The sequence below is a fragment of the Sceloporus occidentalis genome, unplaced genomic scaffold, assembly GCF_023333645.1.
Source record: "Sceloporus occidentalis isolate IW3139 unplaced genomic scaffold, rSceOcc1.0.p SCAF_4, whole genome shotgun sequence".
NCBI classification, from domain to species: domain Eukaryota; kingdom Metazoa; phylum Chordata; class Lepidosauria; order Squamata; family Phrynosomatidae; genus Sceloporus; species Sceloporus occidentalis.
Genome location: NW_028316984.1, coordinates 11,522,081 through 11,543,586, shown reverse-complemented (window position 1 = coordinate 11,543,586; position 21,506 = coordinate 11,522,081). Strand labels below are relative to the sequence as shown.

Genomic DNA, 21,506 nt, shown 5'->3' with positions numbered 1-21,506 from the left:
TTCATCTAAGGCATATATAAGGCAGGTCTTTGGTTACAGTAATGTGTACAGGAAGATGTGAAATCACCACCCTACCAAATCTCACACATGCAAGTTGACCTATGCTAACCTATCAAGATTTTGTCTCCAACATTTTCTACATTATATAGTGCAGGGGGAAAAAAATCTTTGTTTTTCCTTCCTCCTCTTGTAGCCTCTGCCATCCTGTCCCATAAAGCCTCTCAAGAGTATCAGGAAAATTGAACAAAACTGCTGACTGTGTTGTAAAGTCTGTACAGTGAAAGAATGAATTGATCAAAAACAGACAGAGGTTTATTCATTAATTTTGTACCCTTTCAGACCTTGGGAAAATACTTTTTAGAATACTTCGAAAATTAGTAGTCAGTAAACCCAGGTTGTTCTTGTGTACAATTTCATGCCCTCCAAGTGTCTGACAACGGCAGTCCTGATTACTCTTCTGTCATCACACATTTTATTTGCTTTTAAAATGTCTCTGTTTCTTTCTCCTCCTCCCACTTTTCCTCTTTATCCCCCTATCTTACTTCAACTGCTGCAAACTGAGTACAAAGTATAAAAGTAGTTTGCACTCAACTCACTTGGGGGAGGGGAATGTAAGGAGGCAGAATCATGCCCTTTCTGGGAGACTCAGGCAAAACCAAACTGCAGCAGCCTTTCCTAGCTTTCTGTTCTTTCTGTTCTTCCACATTAATAATTTCTGCTATCTTGACCAATGTTATGTGGTCACACATGGTAATTTACACTTGTGAAGTGTTGGAGGGTATGTGTTTCTAGATCACATTATACTGTATCAATATGTTATCAATTACATTGGTTTCTAAATCATTTCCAGGTCCATTTCAGATTGCTGGTACTTCCCTGTGAAGCCTGAAATTATTTAGGGCCAGGATATGTAAAAGACCTCTTCCTTCTGTAAAACCTGCCTGTGGCCGATATTTTCAGAAACACTGTCAGCAAAAGGTTTGGTTAATGGGAAGTCAAGATGATCTTCTCTAGGGCAGCAACCCAATTGTGGAATTCCCTTTCAAAAGTGGTGAGAAGATACCCATCTCTGATGGCACTTTAGTTGACTTTTTTTTTCCAGTTCAGCTTTTAATGTTTCTAGGCCAAAACTCAGGACCTAGGGATGTCATTAAATATTCTACATTATGTACCAAACACAGTTGCTTCTAGCTTGTCAATGAAACATACACAGAGAGGGGAAGTCTTTTTCTGTTTAGAAGTTAAAACATAAATCTTAACTGAAGGAGCTTTTGCCAGATCAATATGAAACGAGGAAATTATTTCTTCCCACTTACTTAGTGAGACAGGATAAAGAATATTTAATGTAGTTTCCTGGCCTGTAGCCAGAAGGTGGATGCAAAGAAGAGCAGAGGGTAAGTCCTGGTGGCACAATGACTGGGAGGGATGAAGGAAATGAAGGAAATGCCTGTCTTTGCAGGTTGTAGCAACAAATCAAGAATTCTTTGTAAATTCCACCCTAAATGGGAGTGAGATCAATGTTCCTCAAATATCTGCTTTTTGGCAGAAACAAGCTGGGGCATTTGCCTCTGTCCCTTTAAAATGCTAAACAGTGGTGTGAGTGGGGTGAGAATCAATTGGAAGAGAAAGGAGAGTCCCCAGGTTTTTCAAAAATTCAATTTTCACTGAATTCAACATTCAGGGATATACAGGAATTTACCATTACATTCAGTGATATATGGGAATTAGGATTTATGACATTAGTACAAAAAGTGTTGCTAAGGATTCTGTATGATGTGGGATGGGAGGAGGTCAAGCCGGAGGGGGGGGGGAGACCATGGGCCCATACAGACAGGCCATAATAAAGCTGCTTTGGGTCACTTTGGAGGTATGCTGTTTAAATGATGCATGTGTCCTAAGAGGCCGGAAGCCACGCCAAAGCCATGCTCCAGTCCTAAGGACTGGAATGCAGTTTTGGTGCAGCTTCTGCCCTCTTAGGATCATGCATCATTTAAACAGCATTCCTCCAAAGTGACCCAAAGCAGCTTTATTTTGGCCTGGTCTGTACAGGCCCCATGACACCAATCTTAATGATGTAGGAAACACTGAATTATTTTATTTAAGATGAAGACAGAAACCCTTAAGCAATGAATTAAATTAGCCAACACAGACACACTGTTAGCTGCTGTGTGTCCTATTACATCCCACTCTGGGAAGGGCTGTCAGAAGACAGGCTTCTATTTGAAAGGTCCCTCCATTTGAGGAGATGCCTAGCCCAAGTTTGGTTTAGAAACCAAGAACTATAAGATCAAGGACACGTAGCAGACTGAGTAGGCACACCAGTCATAGTCTTCCCTACCATAGTAAGATGTGTCACATTTCTGTTTAAATTATAACTACTCTTTCCAAATCTGCACCTACATATATAAATTATGACATACAATTTTATAGAGATTAGCATCTTTTTTTGGTTCTCTTTTTCAGTGATGCAGTTAGTTGATCATATACCAGCACTATTCTGCATCTTTAAGGTTTTAGCCCCATTGACCCTTGGCTAGTTCTGACACTTCACACTTTTTCTCTCTTTAAAGATGAGTTCCTGCTTCCTTGGTTTGCAACATGATGGTCTATTTATAGCAGTAAACTTGGGTGATAATAACCACATAGCAGTTATCAAGAAAGCAATAGCTCAGTGAGTAGGCATTATCACCCTCCCTGGCTTCCCTTTTAGCTGTACAATGACTGAAACATCAGTGGCCCTGTCAGTCATGATGATTTTGCAGGAAAGGCTGGATATGAGTAGATTTCTATAGAACAATTTTTTTTACTACTCATAAATAATGGCAAAGGGGTCCAATTAAAGAGAATAAAGGAGTGACACCAGTCCTTGAACATGACTTTTCATGGTATATGTTTTGTTGTAAGACCACTACAAATGTGTCAGGGAAGTAAATTACTGTAAACAGCTAAACTGAGGTTATGAAGGACACTGGCCTCTTAAGAACTCCAGCCCTACAGTTCATCGAGTGAAATATTTCCTCTGGACAATGAAACCCATTAGAGAATTTTTGTTCATGTTGTTTCCTCTTACCATTATAGTAAAAGCCTGAAAAGGTTACTTTTGGGGATCACTACTCCCAGAATGTCCTAGCCATCATGGTCACTGAGCTGTCATTCCCCAAAGTAACTTTTTTCCAAGTTCTTTTTGTGATGCCATTTTAGCAGAGTTGTGTTCCCCATGTTTGCAGATTTATCTTCCCAACTGTGCTGACCAAGCTTCTCGGGAAGCTAATTTTGAGGTCAAATACCACACTCTGTGAGTTTTCTGTGCTGTGGCGAGATCTCCTGACACATCCAGCCTTGCCCTTTAGCATCAATTTACAGCTTACTAACATCACTCACACCCTAGTTGCAGGGTGGGGTTTTTTAAATGTTAATACAGCCTTTAAAAGAACAGAGAGTCCCAGTAATTCAGCATGAGCTATGATTAATCCATTACAGTATCCTTGTAAATCAGATTCTTTTAAAAAAAATTATCCAGTTAATACTTTTGTACAAATTTCCAAAAGTTTTGTTTAGGACATTACTACACACAGCTTTTAAACCATGATTGCACCAGGAAAGAAGCAGCATTGGCCATACTTATCACACAACAACACTTCTGTACCATAGTTTTGCTGCCCCAGACCAGTCCCTTTCCATTCACAGGGGAATCCATCAATGACTTGGAAAGCGAATAAGTCCCCAAGTGTGAATCATGACCTGGCATGACCTGTTCTGTTGCAAGTCACATGGTTTCAGTGTCCTTTCTTCCCCTGTCTATCCTCCCTGTGCTATTCTGGATTACATTTCTTTTGACTTAAATCATGGTAGCAGAGCTCCAGAATTGTGCTTTAAAAGTGGAAATTTTAAAAAACAACCCATAAAGGCTTGCTAAGTAGAACATAAGAGAGGGAGACAGGGCTAAGGGAGAGTCAAGAAGAGAATGCAATGGGGGCAGCAGCCCCAGACACATGAATGAGAAGAGGCACTATAGTGACTGCCTTGAAAGCAGTATCTTCCCATTTGATTTTGAGTAGCATGACTTTTGCAAGTATGTGGCTTGTGTGGAAACATCTTGAGTCTCTGTAATCAGAACTTTCATGAAATTTAAAATGCAGAAACCAGGAAAATAACCCAGTTCGCTTAAACTAAGGAAAAGCGAAGTTAGTGACTTGTTGAATCAGAACTACATCCCATTGGCCCCATACAGACAGGCCAAAATAAAGCTGCTTCGGGTCACTTTGGAGGTATGCTGTTTAAATGATGCATGCGTCCTAAGAGTCCAGAAGCCGCACCAAAGCCACACTCCAGTCCTTAGGACTGGAGCATGGCTTTTGCGCAACTTCTGGCCCCTTAAGATGTGTATGTCATTTAACCAGCATACCTCCAAAGTGACCCAAAGCAGCTTTATTTTGGCTTGTCTGTATGGGGCCATTGTGTTCAAGGAAAGTAACTGCCTAATGAATACTTTTGATCCCATCTGAAAGCTGACATGGCATAATAGCCAAAAGATCTAACTGTGACCCAAGGAGAGCCTTGTTCAAGTGTCAATCTCAGTGTGCTTCAACTGGCCCTTAAATCACCATCTCTCAGAATGTGCAATGTAGTGTGAACCAGGCATGGCCCTATCGTGGCTGATATGTCTATGCAAATCTCAACCCACTGTGTGGCTGCTATTTTTAAAAACCTTAATTTTAAAAAGGAACTGGAACTGCCAATACTATACTGCCCTTATACAAATTCTTGGAATGCTGTGTACAGTTCTGCTCACTGCACTTAAAAATGATATTGTAGAACTGGAAAAGGTCCAGAAAAAGGAAAACAAAACAACCAAAGGAGTTAAGCAACTGAACTATGTTTGAGGCTGCTCAATTTAGGAAAAAAAGCAGGTTAGGGGAGGCATGATAGAAATTGGCCATCTCTCATAATCCTAAAACTTAAGATCATCTACTGAAAATGAACATAGGAAATACAGGACAGATAAAAGTACCGTATATACTTGATTATGAGTCAACCTCATGTATAATTTTGGGGCCAAAATGATGGATTTTGATATGACCCCTGGATAAGTCGAGGGCAGAAATTAGCAGCATGCAACAAAGAATCTAAAGGATGAAGCAAAGAAAAACAATCCCAAAGAAATTTAAAAATTCCAGCTAACATAATTGTTTGTGCTCATACTAAAGGCTGGATGGATAAGAAAATAGGGGGTGGGGGGATTAGTTCTTCTAAAACAGATTATACTCTTGCCTTTCACCAGGGGGTGAGTCCTCTTATCAAAAGATTTAAAGTACAGGAATTACATTGACCAGTGGATAAGTCAACTCAGATTTTGGGGGGTCAATTTTTTGACTAACATTTCTAGCCTTATACATGAGTATATACAGAGTTTATTGCACACCTCCACGCTCAGGCAGGAGGCATCCCATACCGGATCATGGCATCCTGTGCCTGGTCTGGACTTTCCCCATACTTTGCAAAGAATGGGGAAATCCCTTTCTTATTTCCAAGTAAGTGTGCGTACAGCCTTTTTTATTCATAAGAGGGCTATCTATTAAAACAGTGGATGGCTACAGAGATGAATATGTGCTCTCTCTCTCTCTCCCCCGTGTGTGTGTGTGTGTGTGTGTGTGTGTGTGTGTGCGTGCACACACACACACACACACATACCCCTCAGCTCTTGTGGAAAATGTCATTTGTTATGTCTTTTTTATTGTTGTCTTCTATTTCTCTGCATTGATTATTGTACTACAGTGGGCCCTCCACATTTGCTGGAGTTAGGTACACAGGACCACCGTGAAAGTGGGAAAACCTGCAAATAAAAACCCCTTCTTTTTTTAACCTGAAAAAAGCACTTCTCTAGGAATCTCTAGGTCTTCCAGAGCAAATCTATGGTTAACATCTGCCAAAAATTTCATTGAAAACTCTTAACGACTAAAGCATTGTTTTAAGCAAAAGGATCTACCAGTCTTTCCTACCACTCAAGAATAACTGTTTTTGTGAGACTATGAGCAAAGAGGCTTCTGCTTCTCTTTAAAGGTTGTTTCGACGGAATGAGGAAGAAAAGTAGGCAGAGACATTAGTGCTAATTTTGTTGGAAGTTTTTTGAGACATGGGGGGGGGGGACTACTGAAGATCAATCTTTCTGTTTCCTAATTTTTGTTTAAAACAAATGTTGTCCTTATGGTTCTCAGATTCATAAAGCAAATGTCAGCCTTTCTTTTATTCGGGATTAATGATTCAACCATTTCTTTCTATTGAGATTGATCAATATAACCAAACACTGAAATTGCAAAATACAAACTTAGAACAAGGACTTGAACTCATTCCACTTTCATACAGCCTGCATAACCCTACCTAGAAATCTGTCCTTTTTATGTACATTATTTGTTCTTTTGAAGGGAGCTCATCCTAAGTAGGCAAATGTTTTCCCAAGTAAATATAAGTATGGCCAGTTGTACTTATTACAGTTTAGGACTAGCACTTGGAAGACCCAATTTTCTATTCAGTCATGAATCTTACTAGCCTTACTTACCTCACGTGATTCCTATAAGAATCATATTGGGGTGGTTTGTGCTTCTTGGAGGAAAGGGCAAGATGTAAGAATAAAACAAATTAATAAAAAAAGTAATAATTTATTCTTACTCAGTTTTGTAGTCTTTATTGTTTTTCTTATGGACTGTGATTATGGTTGGATTGTTACATGATTACGACAATTTTGTTTTCCTTTTAAAGTAGTTGATGAAAGTAATGTACAAACGTGATAAATAATACAATACATATAGATGCATGTGTATTCAAAACATAGAGATAAAATATATTAATGTGCTTCAGATATTAGACAGTCACACATTTGGAAAAGTACATAGAGCCCTGAGCTTAGACCACTCCTTATACAAGTGCCAGTATAGTCACATAGCCATTAATGTAGTATCTTAAAAACAGTATACAGTCGCCCCTCTGTTCTTGCAGACTTAATGTCCATGGTCTTGAATATTCACTTACGGGCAACTTCCATTATTTTCAAAGGGGGAACACCCCCACGGCACACATCTCGCATGTACTTGCAGGCACACACCCCATTCAAGCCTATGGGGCTTGAATATTGGCTAGTCTCCATTTTTGCGGTGGAGTCCAGAACAGATCCCCCATGAAAACGGAGGGCCAACTGTACTCACAATCAATGAAATTGCTATGGTTTTCCAAGTAGTAGCAAGCAGTTAACACTAAAGTTTACCCATGATACCTGAATGCTTGGCAAACAGAAATCACATTTGATGTGTGGGCTAGAGATATCACTAGGACTTCAGGCTTTGTTTTGGCTGAGTTGCTCTTCCGACTGCTATGTCAATATGGGTGGAGGGGAAGAATGAAGACATGCCAGCTTGCTACCTATATGGTGGTGATTAAGCTTTTCCTTAATCAGCCAGCATGACATAGTGATTTGAGTAACATTTGACTATGGGCCTGTTACAGACTGCCAAAATAAAGCTGCTTCGGGTCTCTTTGGAGGTATGCTGTTTAAATGATGCATGCATCCTAAGAATCCAGAAGCTGCACCAAAGCTGCACTCCAGTGCTTAGGAATGGAGTGTGGCTTTGGCACAGCCTCCAGACTCGTAGGACCCATGCATTGTTTAAACAGCATACCTCCAAAGAGACCCGAAGCAGCTTTATTTTGCCAGTCTGTAACAGGCCTATGTCTCTGGAGACCTGGATTCAGTTCCTCACTTGGCAATGAAACCCACTGGGTGACCTTGAGCAAGTCACATGCTCTCAACCTCAGGGAAAGGCAATGGTAAACCTCCTCCAAACAAGTTTTACCAAGAAAGCCCCATGAAATGACTTGAAGGCACGCAGCAACAACTCTGCGAGGTGTACTCAGCATTATGGCTTCTAAATATGGGATGATGGCAACCATGGCCCCAATCCAACTGGTGGAGGATGCCACATTTGGGAACGTTATCGTCAACATATATATTGAGGCCAACCATATGAATGTCTTTAATTGATTTGTGCTTCTCACCCTCGCCCATTCATAAATAAATTTGTTTTAGTACCATGGAGCAAGACAGCATCACTAAATTACAGTTTGGTGTAGTTGAGCTATTTTTCTAATACAGCACTAATACTGAGAAGAATGTGGTTTATTGTGGCAACTGGAGCAACTGGAGCAGTGATGGCTCAAAGCTCCCAAGTCGTTTGAAAACAACCATGACTATTATCCTTCTTATTGGTTCATTCAAATATAGGCACAGTGAAAGATGGCAAGCCCCCCCCCCTCCCCGCTGCCACCTCCACACTTGTATGGGTATATTTCCATAACAAGGTTAGCTCTGGCTCTGATTCTTGCACATCCTTGTTGGCACAAACATCCATTGAGAGATGGAGTGGCCAAAGATCAGGCTGTTTTATGCAAAAATGTCACAAATATTTTTTTTTCATTATGCTCATATGCAGAACTCATAAGGCTAACAATGCTTATTCATGCTTCTGCATAACTCTATTTGGTGTTAAATATGATCTTTTTCTACTCTCATTTAATATTCATTTCACGACAAACTGACATGTTTTTACATAATAGACAGATACATAATTCAGGACAATATGTTTACATGCTTGTGTCTCGTTGGCTTTCTATATCAATTTCTTAGTTAAATGTACTTAACTTGGCTGGTGAAGTGGCAGGGAGGGGAGATAAGATCATGATAATAGTGTCACAGTCATGACTATGTAGCAATTGTGAATATGAAGCAGTTGCAGATAAGTAAATATATGTAACTGTTCCATATTCATGATCGCTACTTAGTCACGATTGTGACACTGTTGTCATGATCATAACTACCCCACAAATTGCTTTACCAGGTATCAGCTAGAGAAGGCGGTCCATTCTGCCAGTGATCAAAGCATAATTGAATGGTATTTCTGTCAGGTTTTGGGGGAGCAGGCCAGGAGTTAAGTATTCAGAATTCTGGCCATAACTTCTAAGTCATGCTCTTGTCAAAGAAGAAGAAGAAGAAGAAGAAGAAGAAGAAGAACAACAACAACAACAACAATAACAACAACAACAACAACTTTTAAAAGAACCACCAGGATATGCCCTGTCTATTAGCAACATTACAAACAGCTGCCTGGGTGTCTTCATTTGCTTGTTTTTTAAAACCTTCTTGAACAAAGGACACTTTCATTTTCTGAAGTTGGAGGTTCTTCACTTTCCAGTCCTGGCAACCATCTGGATGGCCTTGATCCAGTCTGTACGTTCTGCAGAGGTGGCTGCTTGCAGGACATAGTGAACTTCATTTGCAGTAATGATTTCAAACAGATTCCCCCCAACTTCATTTCTCTTGCCTAATCGTGAGGGAAAGAAAAGAGTGTGAATAAAGGACTGGGGGAGGCAATGCTTGCTTCACCACCTCCTTTTCAAAATAAAGAAGCTCTTCCATTTTTACATGATAAATGAAGACAGAACTCTTCCCATTTCCATCTAATAAACCCACACCTGTGCAAGCTTCTACTCCATTCTGAGCTGAGAATAATAACTGGCAGGACTAGCCCCAAACATGCAGCTGCCTGAGACTGAGCAATGAATGATGCTGCTCCTTCTGCTCAAGTCAAGATATAGTAGGCCCATCACGCCATCAGGCTAACAATTTGTGGATTCAACCATCCATGCATCACCATGACCCATAGTATTTATGGTGGCATGTGCACACAAATTATCTGACACAGACATGCACATGTCACCAACCACTGGATAATATGGGATGCAGACATCCATATTTTTTCCCATCCATGTAAGGGCCTGCAAATAAACACCCATGAATGGAAAGGGTCCACTGTAAATGGTAGGCCAGTCAAGTTATTTTGGTGGCTGAGAAAATCCCTGAAGTGCCTCTTCCCCTTCCCTAACAGCAAAAATAATAAATAAATAACAATTTGCTGCCTTTTTATGACACCATATTATTCTGAACATAGTCAAGTCTTATTTCAAAAGCTAAGGTCTTGTGGCTAGGACTTGGGCCTGGTTAGTTCTTTTAAATATATATATTTTTATTAAGAGTTTACATAGCATAATAGTAAATTATCCCTTACCCATCCTCCCCAAACCACAGACAACATTCCATGATTCAAAATATAATCAGACAATTACTCTCAAAACATTGTCCAAAATGTGTTCATCATGAAAACTTATAGAATATCATGTAGTTCAATAGTGGGCCATGTCTAGAATTTATATGTGTCATATATAAATGGATGCCATGTAGTTTTGAAAGTTTCTTCAGCTATTTCACCTCTGACAGGGTGGAAATTCTGTCTAACCAGTAATTAGTGGACAAATCTTGTAAGTTCTTCCATGTCCTTGCTATCTCTATCCTTGCTACATACAGCAAGGTGGATATAAGATATTTACATTTTCTTTATCATAAATTGATAAAATCAGTAAAGTACTTTGAAAGTGTATACAGTGGGACCTTGCCATCCACAGGCTTGCCATCCGTGGATTTGCACATCTGCAGACAGCAAGCCCCATTGTCCTCAATGGAGGCACATACATGTCATGCCACCATTAGGGACAACGACACTTGAGGCCCACATTTTTTCATATTCATGGGAGGTTGGGATCTGGAACAGATCCTCCGCAGATACAAAGTCCCAATTGTATTTTGATTTGTTATTTTGTTCATCCAATCAAGAACTTCCAGCCAAAATGAAATTATTTTAGGGCAGCCAACCCATATATGTTCAAATATACCAACATTATTAGAACATTCCCAACATCCTTCTGACAAATTATTAATTCTGTATAGTCTTAAGGGGCACAGATACCAACAATGTATCACTTTATTAGGAACCTCATTTACCGTTGCAGAGAAATCTCCAAATCCTACCCCATTTATTTTTTGTGATCTGTTCTCCACCCGCAGCTTCCTTCTGGTTCGTACTTGGATGAAAGATGATCCAAAGAATATTAGGGATCTCCATTTAGAATTAGGATAGACTCCTACCTAAAACCCTGGAGAGTCTCTGCCACACAACGCTATGGTAGATTAAGCAATAGTCTGACACAGTATAAGGCACCTTGCCATAAATCCTATGGCCTCCTACAACAACCTCCTGTGCCTACTCAGGTGAGAGTGGATTTCTTATCAGTAGGTAAAGTTTAGAGTTATGTTTCAGACTATTATGTTTTAATTATGTTTTAGAAAACAACTTCCAGAATCCTCCAGCTGGCAAGGAGTTGGGAGTTGTAGTCCAAAAGATAACTTCTGAAAGCTCTATGTTTGACCATTTGCTTCCAGGCTGTGAACGGTTTATGAATGCTTGCAGATGAATAAACACACACTGTTAGTATGATAGTCTATGTACTCCTGCTTAGTGCTTACCATCAGGTGCATCTTCAACTGCTGTCACCACACAGCCCCTCAAGTGAATGGCTCCAAGTGGTTCTTCTCCCTGAAAGCAATTCCAAACCCAACTATGTTTACCTCCTTTAAAAACTCATTTCTGGAAATTCCTTTTATCTGTGAGCTGGAATTAATGAACTGGAAGGAATGTTGGCTCAATGTTGTGTACGTTGACCAAGACTGTGAGGAAATTAGTGACGAAAAGGTGAAACGTAAACAGCTTAATTGGGAAGAGAGGCAAAGGGAAAGAGGTTTGATGGAAAGTTACAAAATTAGTAACTGTGGAGAGAAAATGAACAGATTTCCTCACCCCTGGCAGTTTTAGAACTAAATGTTATAAGTGTAATAACAGTAAGGTCAGGACAGATGGGAAGGGGGGAAATGTGTTAACATAACTCCCCCCCCCAAAAAAAAAAAAATTACAATGGAAGAGGGGTTGGAACATTCTGTTACAGGATTGAAACACATTGTCAAACTCTTTCTGATATAGGTGTCTTTTTGACAGACAGGCACGCTTCAAAATGCCACGGAATAAGATAACCTCTCCTCCTCCTCTGGGAGATCATTTTGGAACTGTGGACAATTACACAAAAGGCCCTCAACCTTACAACTGATACCCTACCTTCAACCAATGAAGGGCTGCTAGGCTGGGCCTGCAGAAAACTTGCAAGTTCATATCAGGACTTAACTAGAAGAGATTTAAGGTGCGGAGGAGGGAGGAACTGTATTGCATCATGCATTTCAGACTAGTGCAGGTGGCCATGTCACAGGAAAGGTGATTCCTAAGGCATGGTACTCCCAGCCAAGGAAGTACTTTAAACATAGGTACCTAGCCTTTGCCTAGACAAGGGGTGTTGATTTTTCACTTATTTTATTCTTGCAAGCAAATATAAATAATTTCAGCAGTTTTCTCCTCTCTGCTGGAGAAAATGGCACACACTTCGAAGATTATTAACAGTGAGGGGCTATACAGGCAGCCCCAAAGGCGCGGCATGCAGCCGCCCCTTTTTCACCCAGATCTGGGCCACGGCAACCACACTGCAAAAAGGAGCTGCTTTTTGCAGCTCCTTTTTGTGCCCCGGAAAGGGTGCCATAGCTGCGTTGCTGTGGCTTGGCAGCGCTCCTTCAGTGCTATATTATGCAGATGCAGTTCCAGAGGAGCACCATGACGCCACATGCTGTGTGGTGCGGTGCATAGCATCATGCTAACCTGTGGGCAGAGCCTGGTCGTACAACATATAGACGCTACGCCCCAACTCCGCCCCCAACCCAGCTTTTAAGGCCGGTATGTATAGGGGGTTAATGACTTTTTCCAAATGAACACTTTGGCACGTTACAGACCGCCCTAAAGCGGGCGGTCTGCCACCACTGTCATTAGCTACGCAGAGAAGCCCCAGCGGCCAGACCGCGAGGCTTCCCAGCGCAGCTAAAAAGGAGCGCCGAAATGGCGCTCCTTTTTTGGCCCCTAGAAGTGGCGCTGCGAGGCACGCACTCGCAGCATCACTTCCTCCTATGCGTCCGAGACGTAAATATGGTGGCGCCCGTGTGGACAGGCACCGCCATTTACTATGCGCTCCGTGCGTACTAGGGACAGGGCCGGTTAGGAAGGTAAGACCCTTCCTAACCCTAGCACACCTCTTTCTAACCCTAGTACACACGGAGCGCATACTAAATGGCGGTGTGTAAAGCACCTATATCGGCATTTAAAAAAACCCTCTTTTTCCACAGAAAATGTCATTTCCTGTGTAGGAAACCTTGTGTGTGTGTGTGTGTGTGTGTGTGTGTGTGTGTGTGTGTATGTATATATATATATATATATATATATATATATATATATATATTAGGAAATTTGGTTTGCATGCACAGATAAAATTGTGTTTTCTGCATAGAGATATGTTTCCTGCACAGCAAACCATGTTTTTTGAACAACAACAAAACCCATATGGTTAAGGGGAAATGAAATTTGCATGGAAAACTACAAAAGAATCTTGCTGTGTTCACATTTTCTCAATAAGATGTTCTATTGGTCAATACATCCATTCTTTGCTTTGGATGTAAACATTCTTTACATCCCTAACCTAGAAGCTAACCAGGTTGTTGTTAAGTTAAAGAACTGTTGTTTTTGCCTCCCACTATCTATTAGGAACTGGGCATGTCAAAGAGATCTAGGAGTCCAAGTAGACCACAAGTTGAACATGAGTCAACAATGCGATGCAGCAGCTAACAAGGACAATACGATTTTAGGCTGCATCAATAGAAATATAGGGTCTAGATCAAAGGAAGTAATAATGTCACCCTATTCTGCTTTGGTTAGAACCCACCTGGAATGCTGTGTCCAGTTCTGGGCACCACAACTCAAAAAGGATGATGAGAAACTGGAGCATGGCCAAAAGAAGGCAACTAAAATGGTGAAGGGTCTGGAAACCATGCCCTATGAGAAATGACTTAGGGAGCTTGGGATGTTTAGCCTGGAGAAGAGACGGTTAAGAGGTGATATGATAGCCTTGTTTAAATATCTGAAGGGATATCATATTGAGGAGGGAGTAAGCTTGTTTTCTGATGCTCCAGAGACTAGGACCCGGAGCAACGGCTGCAAGTTCCAGGAAAGGAGATTCCACCTCAACATCAGGAGGAACTTCCTGACAGTCAGGGCTGTTTGACAGTGGAACACACTCCCTCGGAGTGTGGTGCAGTCTCCTTCCTTGGAGGTCTTTAAACAGACTGGATGGCCATCTGTCGGGTATGCTTTGATTGAGAGTTCCTGCATGGCAGGGGGTTGGACTGGATGACCCTTGTGGTCTCTTCCAACTCTATGATTCTATGATTCTATGTGTGATAGATGTTATAGTGCAGAGGAACTGGCAAAACCATCTCTGAATACCCCTTGCCTAAGAAAACCCTATGAAGTTCATGGGGCCACCATAAGTCAACAGGCAGTTTGAAGGTGCACACACATGCCACATGGAGCCCAAGATTGGGGAAAGGGTGAGATATAAATAAATGTAAGAACTACAACTACAATGGAATAGATGGATGCCAGTACCATGAAGTCTATTCTACTACTTTTTTTTGGAGAAAAGATGATGGCAGCACTGAATCAACATTAATACAGTGAAAGGGCACAGGCATACTTAAAGATGCCCAATGAAAAACAACTTATACCAACAACAATGTCATTTAAACATTCTATGGAAGGTGATTTCCTTTCTAAAACTCTTTCAGAACATGCTCCAGCAAAACCATAGAGAGATGGGCTTACCCCAGCAGGGTCATAGTAGTGCATGTAGGCAGGGTCCTCTCTTAGCACAAACTTTCGCACTTTCCAGTTTTTCCTCCTGTGCCCCTACATTTAATTTAATGAATGAATAAATTAGTTTAATTTCTTGTCTTTCAGAAATAGAAGTATCTGAGCTACACAGTTAAAGTTGAGTAAGACTGTTATGATATCCACCTGCCTAGTAAATCACAATGTTTACATTTGTTAAACTGGAGTCACTCCGCATTCATGGAATACTATTATTGCTTCAGCAAAGACATGGCCTTACAATTCATTATATCTAGGTTGCTCATGGTGTGAGCTAGTGGTTTGAGCATTGGGCTATGGCTCTTGAGGCCAGGGTCCAAATCCCTGCTCAGCCATGAAAGTCCACTGGGTCACAATTTCTCAGTCTCAGATGAAGGCAAAGGCAAATCTTGTCCCCTCCCAAAAAACATGACAGGTTCACCTTAGCATCATCATAGACTGAAAATGACTTGAAGGCACACTACAAGAAGTTTGGCCATGACATTAAGATTTGAGCAGGAGAAGGTAGCAACTCAACATCATTTGTTCAATCAACACGTGTCACTATTTTGACAGTACGTTTGCAAATAATTTTTCTGAGAAAAAATAGATTCAGAATTATTCTTTATAAACCAAAATCTTCAGAAAGCTGGATACCATATTTGTTAAAAACTGAATATTTAATTTCACTCTGTCAAAAATATAATATGTTTTAATGTAAAAATCTCATGTTTATTTTTAGTCATCCTGTTTTTAAATATAAGAACATTCCACATATGATATCTGTATTTCAAGCTTGACATACTTTCTTTCACATTATTTTTGATACATTCTTCTATCTTACTAATGTCCAAAGAAACTTGTTTTTATATGGAAGCAGGGACGTAGAAAAATGAATGGTGCGTGCTGCTGCACCGCCACGCCCAAACCCCATTATAATGGTGGCACTTAGTCTGGAACCCCCCCCCCTTCCTAAAATCCTGGCTACATCCCTGATGGAAGCAAGTCAAAAGCAAAAAGGATAACATGAAGAAGAGTGTACCAGAGTTTCTAAAGAAATAGTGTTTCCTGTTTGAGGTTAATGTTTGTATGCCATAACAGGTCTTAAATTCTTTTATTATAATTTGTCTTAAATTCCTTTTTTTTTTCTGAGTCAGACTGATCTATCTGATATTAAGGAGTAAATAGTACCCCACTTCCCCATAATTGGTGACTCAGAATCGATTATCAAAGTTTTGCAGTGGGTTCAGTGTGTAACATTTCCTGTGAATGATACCACTTCTCAGTTACATGCTAGGCTACCATGCGGCATGTGGCAATCTTTAGCAGTCGTGTGATGTTAAACACTCCGTATGCTCTGTACGTGATACCAGTGTGATCATTCTGCTGGAATTGTGCAAAGCCACATCCATCAACAGATCACCAAAAGACATCTGAAGGATGTTATATTTTGTACAGCCATAACAGGAAGCACATTTTGATTCCTTACACAGAGATATGTGACCTTCTGATCTTTCTGTCCTATTCAACTTTTCTTTCCAACACTATCTCCAGTGCAGGTTACAATACATCAGGGTGGGAAAAATGCAAGAGGGCTTGCCAAAAAAGGACTTTTTAAAATCAGGAAGTAAACCATAAGTTGATGGAGGGGACATTACAAGTTAATTTCCTCCACTAAAGTAAATTTAAAAATTAAAAATGGGGTGGGAATGCAGCATGGAAGCAGCCCATGAAGCAGGGATGTAGCCAGGATTTTAGGAAGGGGGGGGGGGGGTCCAGACTAAATGCCACCATTATAATGGGGCTTGGGTGCGGCGGTGCAGAAGCATGCACCATTCATTTTTCTAATGGAAGGGGGGGGTCAGGACCCCAAGGACCCCCCCCCCCCTTGGCTACGTCCCTGCATGAAGAACTGTCCACATGGAATATTCATCCTTCTTATATTGACACATATGCGTGCAAGCTATCACACTGCGGAAATAAAGAAGTAAAACAGTTTACTACCAGTTTAACTTCCATGGCTCAATGCTATGAAATCTCTGACAGGGAAAGCTAAATACAGTATCTCACAACTACAAATCCCAAAATTCCATCGCACTAAGCCATAGCAGTTAAAATGGTGACAAATTCTTTTATTTCTGCAGTGTGACACCAGCCTCAAGCAACCTGCAAGGATTTCAGTCTTTCTCTTTTTTGTGCTGAGTATTTTTTTTACATGCATTGTAGACAAGAATGGGCTGGGTGAGTTTGCTCCAGACAAATGGAAAGGCTTCCACTGTGTTTTAGCTGCACTCACCTATTAGCAGCCAACTGCATCCTAGCAACACAAAGCGTGATGCCACAGGGCAGGGATGGAAAGAATATGCTCTTCTGGCACTTTGGATGTGCTGACAAGGAGAATACAAGTCAAGCAAGAAACTTAGCAATTCAGGACTTATTCTGCATGAAAAGTGCTTGTTTTTTTGTGCAGGAAATTTGTTTTCTATACAAAAACATTTTCTCTACACACGAAAGAGCATTTTTTGTGCACAGAATAAGACTCAAACTGCAAATAGTGTTTGAAAACTCCAACAACTATCCCCACAGTCCAGTGGAAGATGACAAAATTATTCTTTCTTGTATACACAGTTCACAAAGACCCATCACAGATGCAAAACACAGCAGAGAAAGTCACGAGAAAGTTCGGCTTGGTTCTCCTCGGTTAACTTTAGATAGATCTATAGATTTGCATTAGATGGGTTTCCTTTCCATGCCATCCCAACGAACAGGATTAAGAGATACTGACCTGTTTCAGTAGACATCCCTGTTTGATCACTACGCCCCTGAACTCCTCCTTGAAGACCATGTCATCGTCACTGGAATTTCCTTCACAGAAGAATCCACTGTCTGCCTGTTCAAAAGACATTGAAGAGCTTGTATTGCTGAACACCTCCTGAGCTCAGCCTGCTATTGTACACCGGCAAATAAAACCAGAATCTCAAGGTTCAAAAACATACATTTTGGTAGAGCAGCAAAGGGCAACTAACAGCCCATGGAAAAAATATTCTCCTGCACTTTAGGCTTATTTTGCATTTAAGACACTTTTTTGACAAAACATTCACTTTTCTGGGCTGCTTCCAAGTGCATGCATGCCAAGGTCAGAGGAAATGGGATGGATATGAGGAAGGGGAAGACCTGTCAAAGCCATGGTAGCTGCTCATAGTGGAGAGAAGACAGTGAGGTAGAGGGCAGAAGCAGGGCAACAAAATGTGGCAAATAATGGGAAGGGCGGTGGAATCTCAGGATAGATTTTTCCATATCCCATAGTATCTATACTATCCCATAGTATTTACTTACATAGCATTTGCTTGTGTACTAGGTTTTTTAGCTAATGCTTGCAGAGCAATGAGAAATACAATTTTAGGGGCAAACCAATTGTGTACATGTTTTCTAAATATGTGTTTGATGGTTTGGCAGAAGAGAGGGGTTGCAAAGGATCCAAATGTTACACTAATGTAGGAGATGAAAGTAAAATCAACAGAGTATTTTTTCTCCATACTCTGAGGTTTAACCCACCCCTTGCCCATCTCTGAAATCCAAAGTGATGAGAGGACTACTCCATTTTGTGATAGAACTTGTCCCATGGCCCCACTTTTTAGCCAAACCAGGAAATGTGTGGTTAGCAAACGTATACAGCTGGTTTGGACCTTGAAAAGAAAGCATGCATTCTAAACTGATGCACCAAGATGTGAGAGCTGGTTTTACTGGCTACATTACTGAGAAGCCTATGTAAGGGCTTGGGCTCATATGTGGTCAAATGTCCAGGGCAAAAACACAGAGAGAGAGAATAAGTATAAGGCATTTATAGATCAACATAAATATTTTCCTATCCAATGACAGCTAATTGGGACAATCTCTATACTGCAGTGACTCATAGTTTCTAACTTTCCAAGACACTGACTTGCCAGAAGAAGCCATGGAATACTTTACGATCAAACAAAGGCAGGAAAGTGCATCTACATGGCATATAAATAGAACAGATTATTTGATTAACTACATAATCCTGTGCGTGTCTACTCAGAATGAAATTGAATATTCCCTTTTTCAATGGACCTTACTCCTTAGAAACTATGTATAGATTTACAATTTGAAGTACAGATTAATTTAGAGATGTTACTAAAGCCTAATCTGCACTGCAGAAATGATGCAGTCTGAAACTATTTTAACTGCCATGGCTCAATGCTATGGAATCCTGAGATTTGTAGTTTTGTGAGACATTTAGTCTTCTTTGTCAGAGAGCTCTGACAGACTACAAATTCTAAGATTCCATAATACTGAGTCATGGTAGTTAAAGCAGTCAAACTGCATTCAGTCTGCAGAGCAGATGCAACCTAAGGGGCTCTCCAGACTGCCCCCAAAGGGCGGGCTGGAGGCACCTAGTTTTCCTCCGGAGGGACGCCACAGCAGCCAAACCATGCGGTGTCCCTCCATGTTCTTCTTGGCGTGTGCAGATGATGTCATCAGTGTGCCATTGGTGCACTGTAATACGTCCATGATGCAAGTGTGGCGCACTGAGGTGCGGACGCAGTGCCACGCTTGCGTCATGGACGTATGCCCTGTATGGATAGGAGGCGAGTATGATGGCAGCGGCAGCACATTCTAGGGCTCCGGAGCATGCAGTTGCCGCTCATTCCTGAACCCTAGAATCGGTGCAGGCACACCGCTTCTCGGCTGTCTGTCTCAGGCCTAAGTCATCCTAGATCAGCTAAGAATTAAACTGTGGTGGGTTTAAATAGATCAAGCTGTAGCAGATCAAAATCAAAGTACATCCCTAATGGAGGAGAAGATTCTTCCTGGATGAATATTCCCTTTGAGATATCAGAAAGGATTTTAACTGTTAATTTAAAGCAAACACAGCTCATAAGGTCAGCATCATGATGCCAATTTTGAATGCAATTTGAAGCTTCCATTTCCAAGGAAATTTCCCTGAAACAGGCTACTCTTCAGCTGTGGCCTCACATGGCCAGTGTGTAGGGTAATTCATCTTCATTAAGCAACAACAAGCAAGGACTCTGAGGCACATGTTTGTGGAAACTACACATATGTGGTACTTGGAAAGATACAGAGATATATATCCAGTGTTCTATCATATACACAGAGGTGAAAAGCAGAAGAAACATACATAGCAATACATTTCATCAGACCTTAATCCTGCACTGTGCCATAAAACCTTATTTCCAGATTTTATGGTGACTCTGTAAAGCAGGGGTGGATAAGAGAGACCACAGGCTGTTGAGGGAAAGGTCAGCTCCTGAAACCTCCCAGAATCTCTGAAATCATCTCCATTTACATTTTTCCTGTGCTGATTTGTGTATGATTTTTTAATTAATTTTTTGCCTGAAACTGGGGGGAAATGGCTTAAATGGGTCACAAATGCAGTGGTTTATTATGCCTCCAGCTGCAAAAACAGTGAAAGTGGCAGCCAGAAGGGAAGGCATAAATGTGATGGTGTGGCCCACTGGAGGGATGGGGTGGAGGAAATGGGTTCCTGGTCCTTGCCGCCTCCATAGTTGCCCACCTCTGCTGCAGAGACACCTTATGCTTCAACACTTACAAAGTAATAATAAGCATCCTCGTGGTCAAGGAAAGGAGTTTCCGACAGGCCTTCGGATGCACTTTTGGATATATCCCCAGCAGCCTGAAAATAACCTTCATTCAAGAGGGCAGATGCCACCATGACACCCTCTTGGCGATTTTGGATGGTATTACTGGACAGAAGCCAGTCAATTACACAACTGCCTAGCAGCAAAGAGATAAAGCAAGGAGTATCAGCAAAAAGCAGTAGATCTCTCAGGATCAATTAGAAAGCACTAATCGCCTGCTGTCTGTCATCCTCACAATAGTTTTATTTCTTTATTTTGTTTTCATAGAATCATAGAATTGTAGAGTTGGAAAAGACCACAAGGGCCATCCAGTCTAACCCCCTGCCATGCAGGAAATCACAATCAAAGCATCCTTGTTATTTATATCCTGCCTTTTCCCTATAACTGGGACTCATTACAATCTACAAATTAAAATAAATAATTTAATATAGTTGAAACATACAAAAGATTAGCATTAAACCTGAATTAAACTATCAATGACATTAAAAACATTTAAGACATCAAATTTAAAAGCAGTTCTTTTTTAAAAAAAGGGGGGGGGCAATATCTTTGAGAGTTTCACAGGTGTTAAATAAACACTCTCCTTTGCAGCTGTCGATCGTGATTTATGTATAAATGCTTGCCCAGGTCTCCTCTGATATATCCATCTTTAAATCTAACTGCCATGTTATTGTGGCAGAATTACTTTTACCATAAGAATATTTCACCATTCTGTTGGAGAGGCTATAACGTTCAAGGTTCTTACACACATATGTGGCTTGAATGTCCTAGGATCAATGCTTTTTGGAATACAATGCTTATGCAAATATCTGACATTATAAAACAACCAGTGAAGTTTTGTCCAGCCTTATTATTGTTATCAATCTTCAGCAAAGCCAAACACCAGAGACTCATCATATTCCTAACCTCTGCAGCTAGAACTGAAATTGTGAGATGCTGGAAGATGGGGAATTGAAAACTGGTCTGGAACACATGGTTGTGAGAAAATCTTTCCTATTTCTTCAAGAACAGATCCGGACAAAAAAAAGACACACACATTCGTTGAGGATCAATAACGATATATCTCATTTTGCTCCACCTTTGGGCCAAGCTTGTTTTTGGAAGGACATCTTGTACACTGACCACCCAAGTGTGGCAAAATGTGCTTCAAAAACAA

The 21,506-nt window shown here is 40.8% G+C and overlaps 1 protein-coding gene across 2 annotated transcripts in view; it reads right to left on the bottom strand.

Moving 5' to 3' along the window:
• Window positions 1–8,832: 8,832 nt before the first annotated feature.
• Window positions 8,833–21,506, bottom strand: part of PLEK (pleckstrin) — a 32,156-nt gene continuing 19,482 nt past the window's right edge. For both annotated transcript variants that reach the window (XM_089523221.1, XM_089523222.1), the window contains 5 exons: window positions 20,302–20,486; window positions 17,494–17,598; window positions 14,685–14,768; window positions 11,405–11,474; window positions 8,833–9,368 (listed from right to left, as the gene is read on the bottom strand). In XM_089523221.1, the coding sequence (XP_089379347.1) occupies window positions 9,229–9,368; window positions 11,405–11,474; window positions 14,685–14,768; window positions 17,494–17,598; window positions 20,302–20,486 (584 nt within the window). In that variant the 3' untranslated portion in view covers window positions 8,833–9,228. The remainder of the gene's footprint in view (window positions 9,369–11,404; window positions 11,475–14,684; window positions 14,769–17,493; window positions 17,599–20,301; window positions 20,487–21,506) is intronic.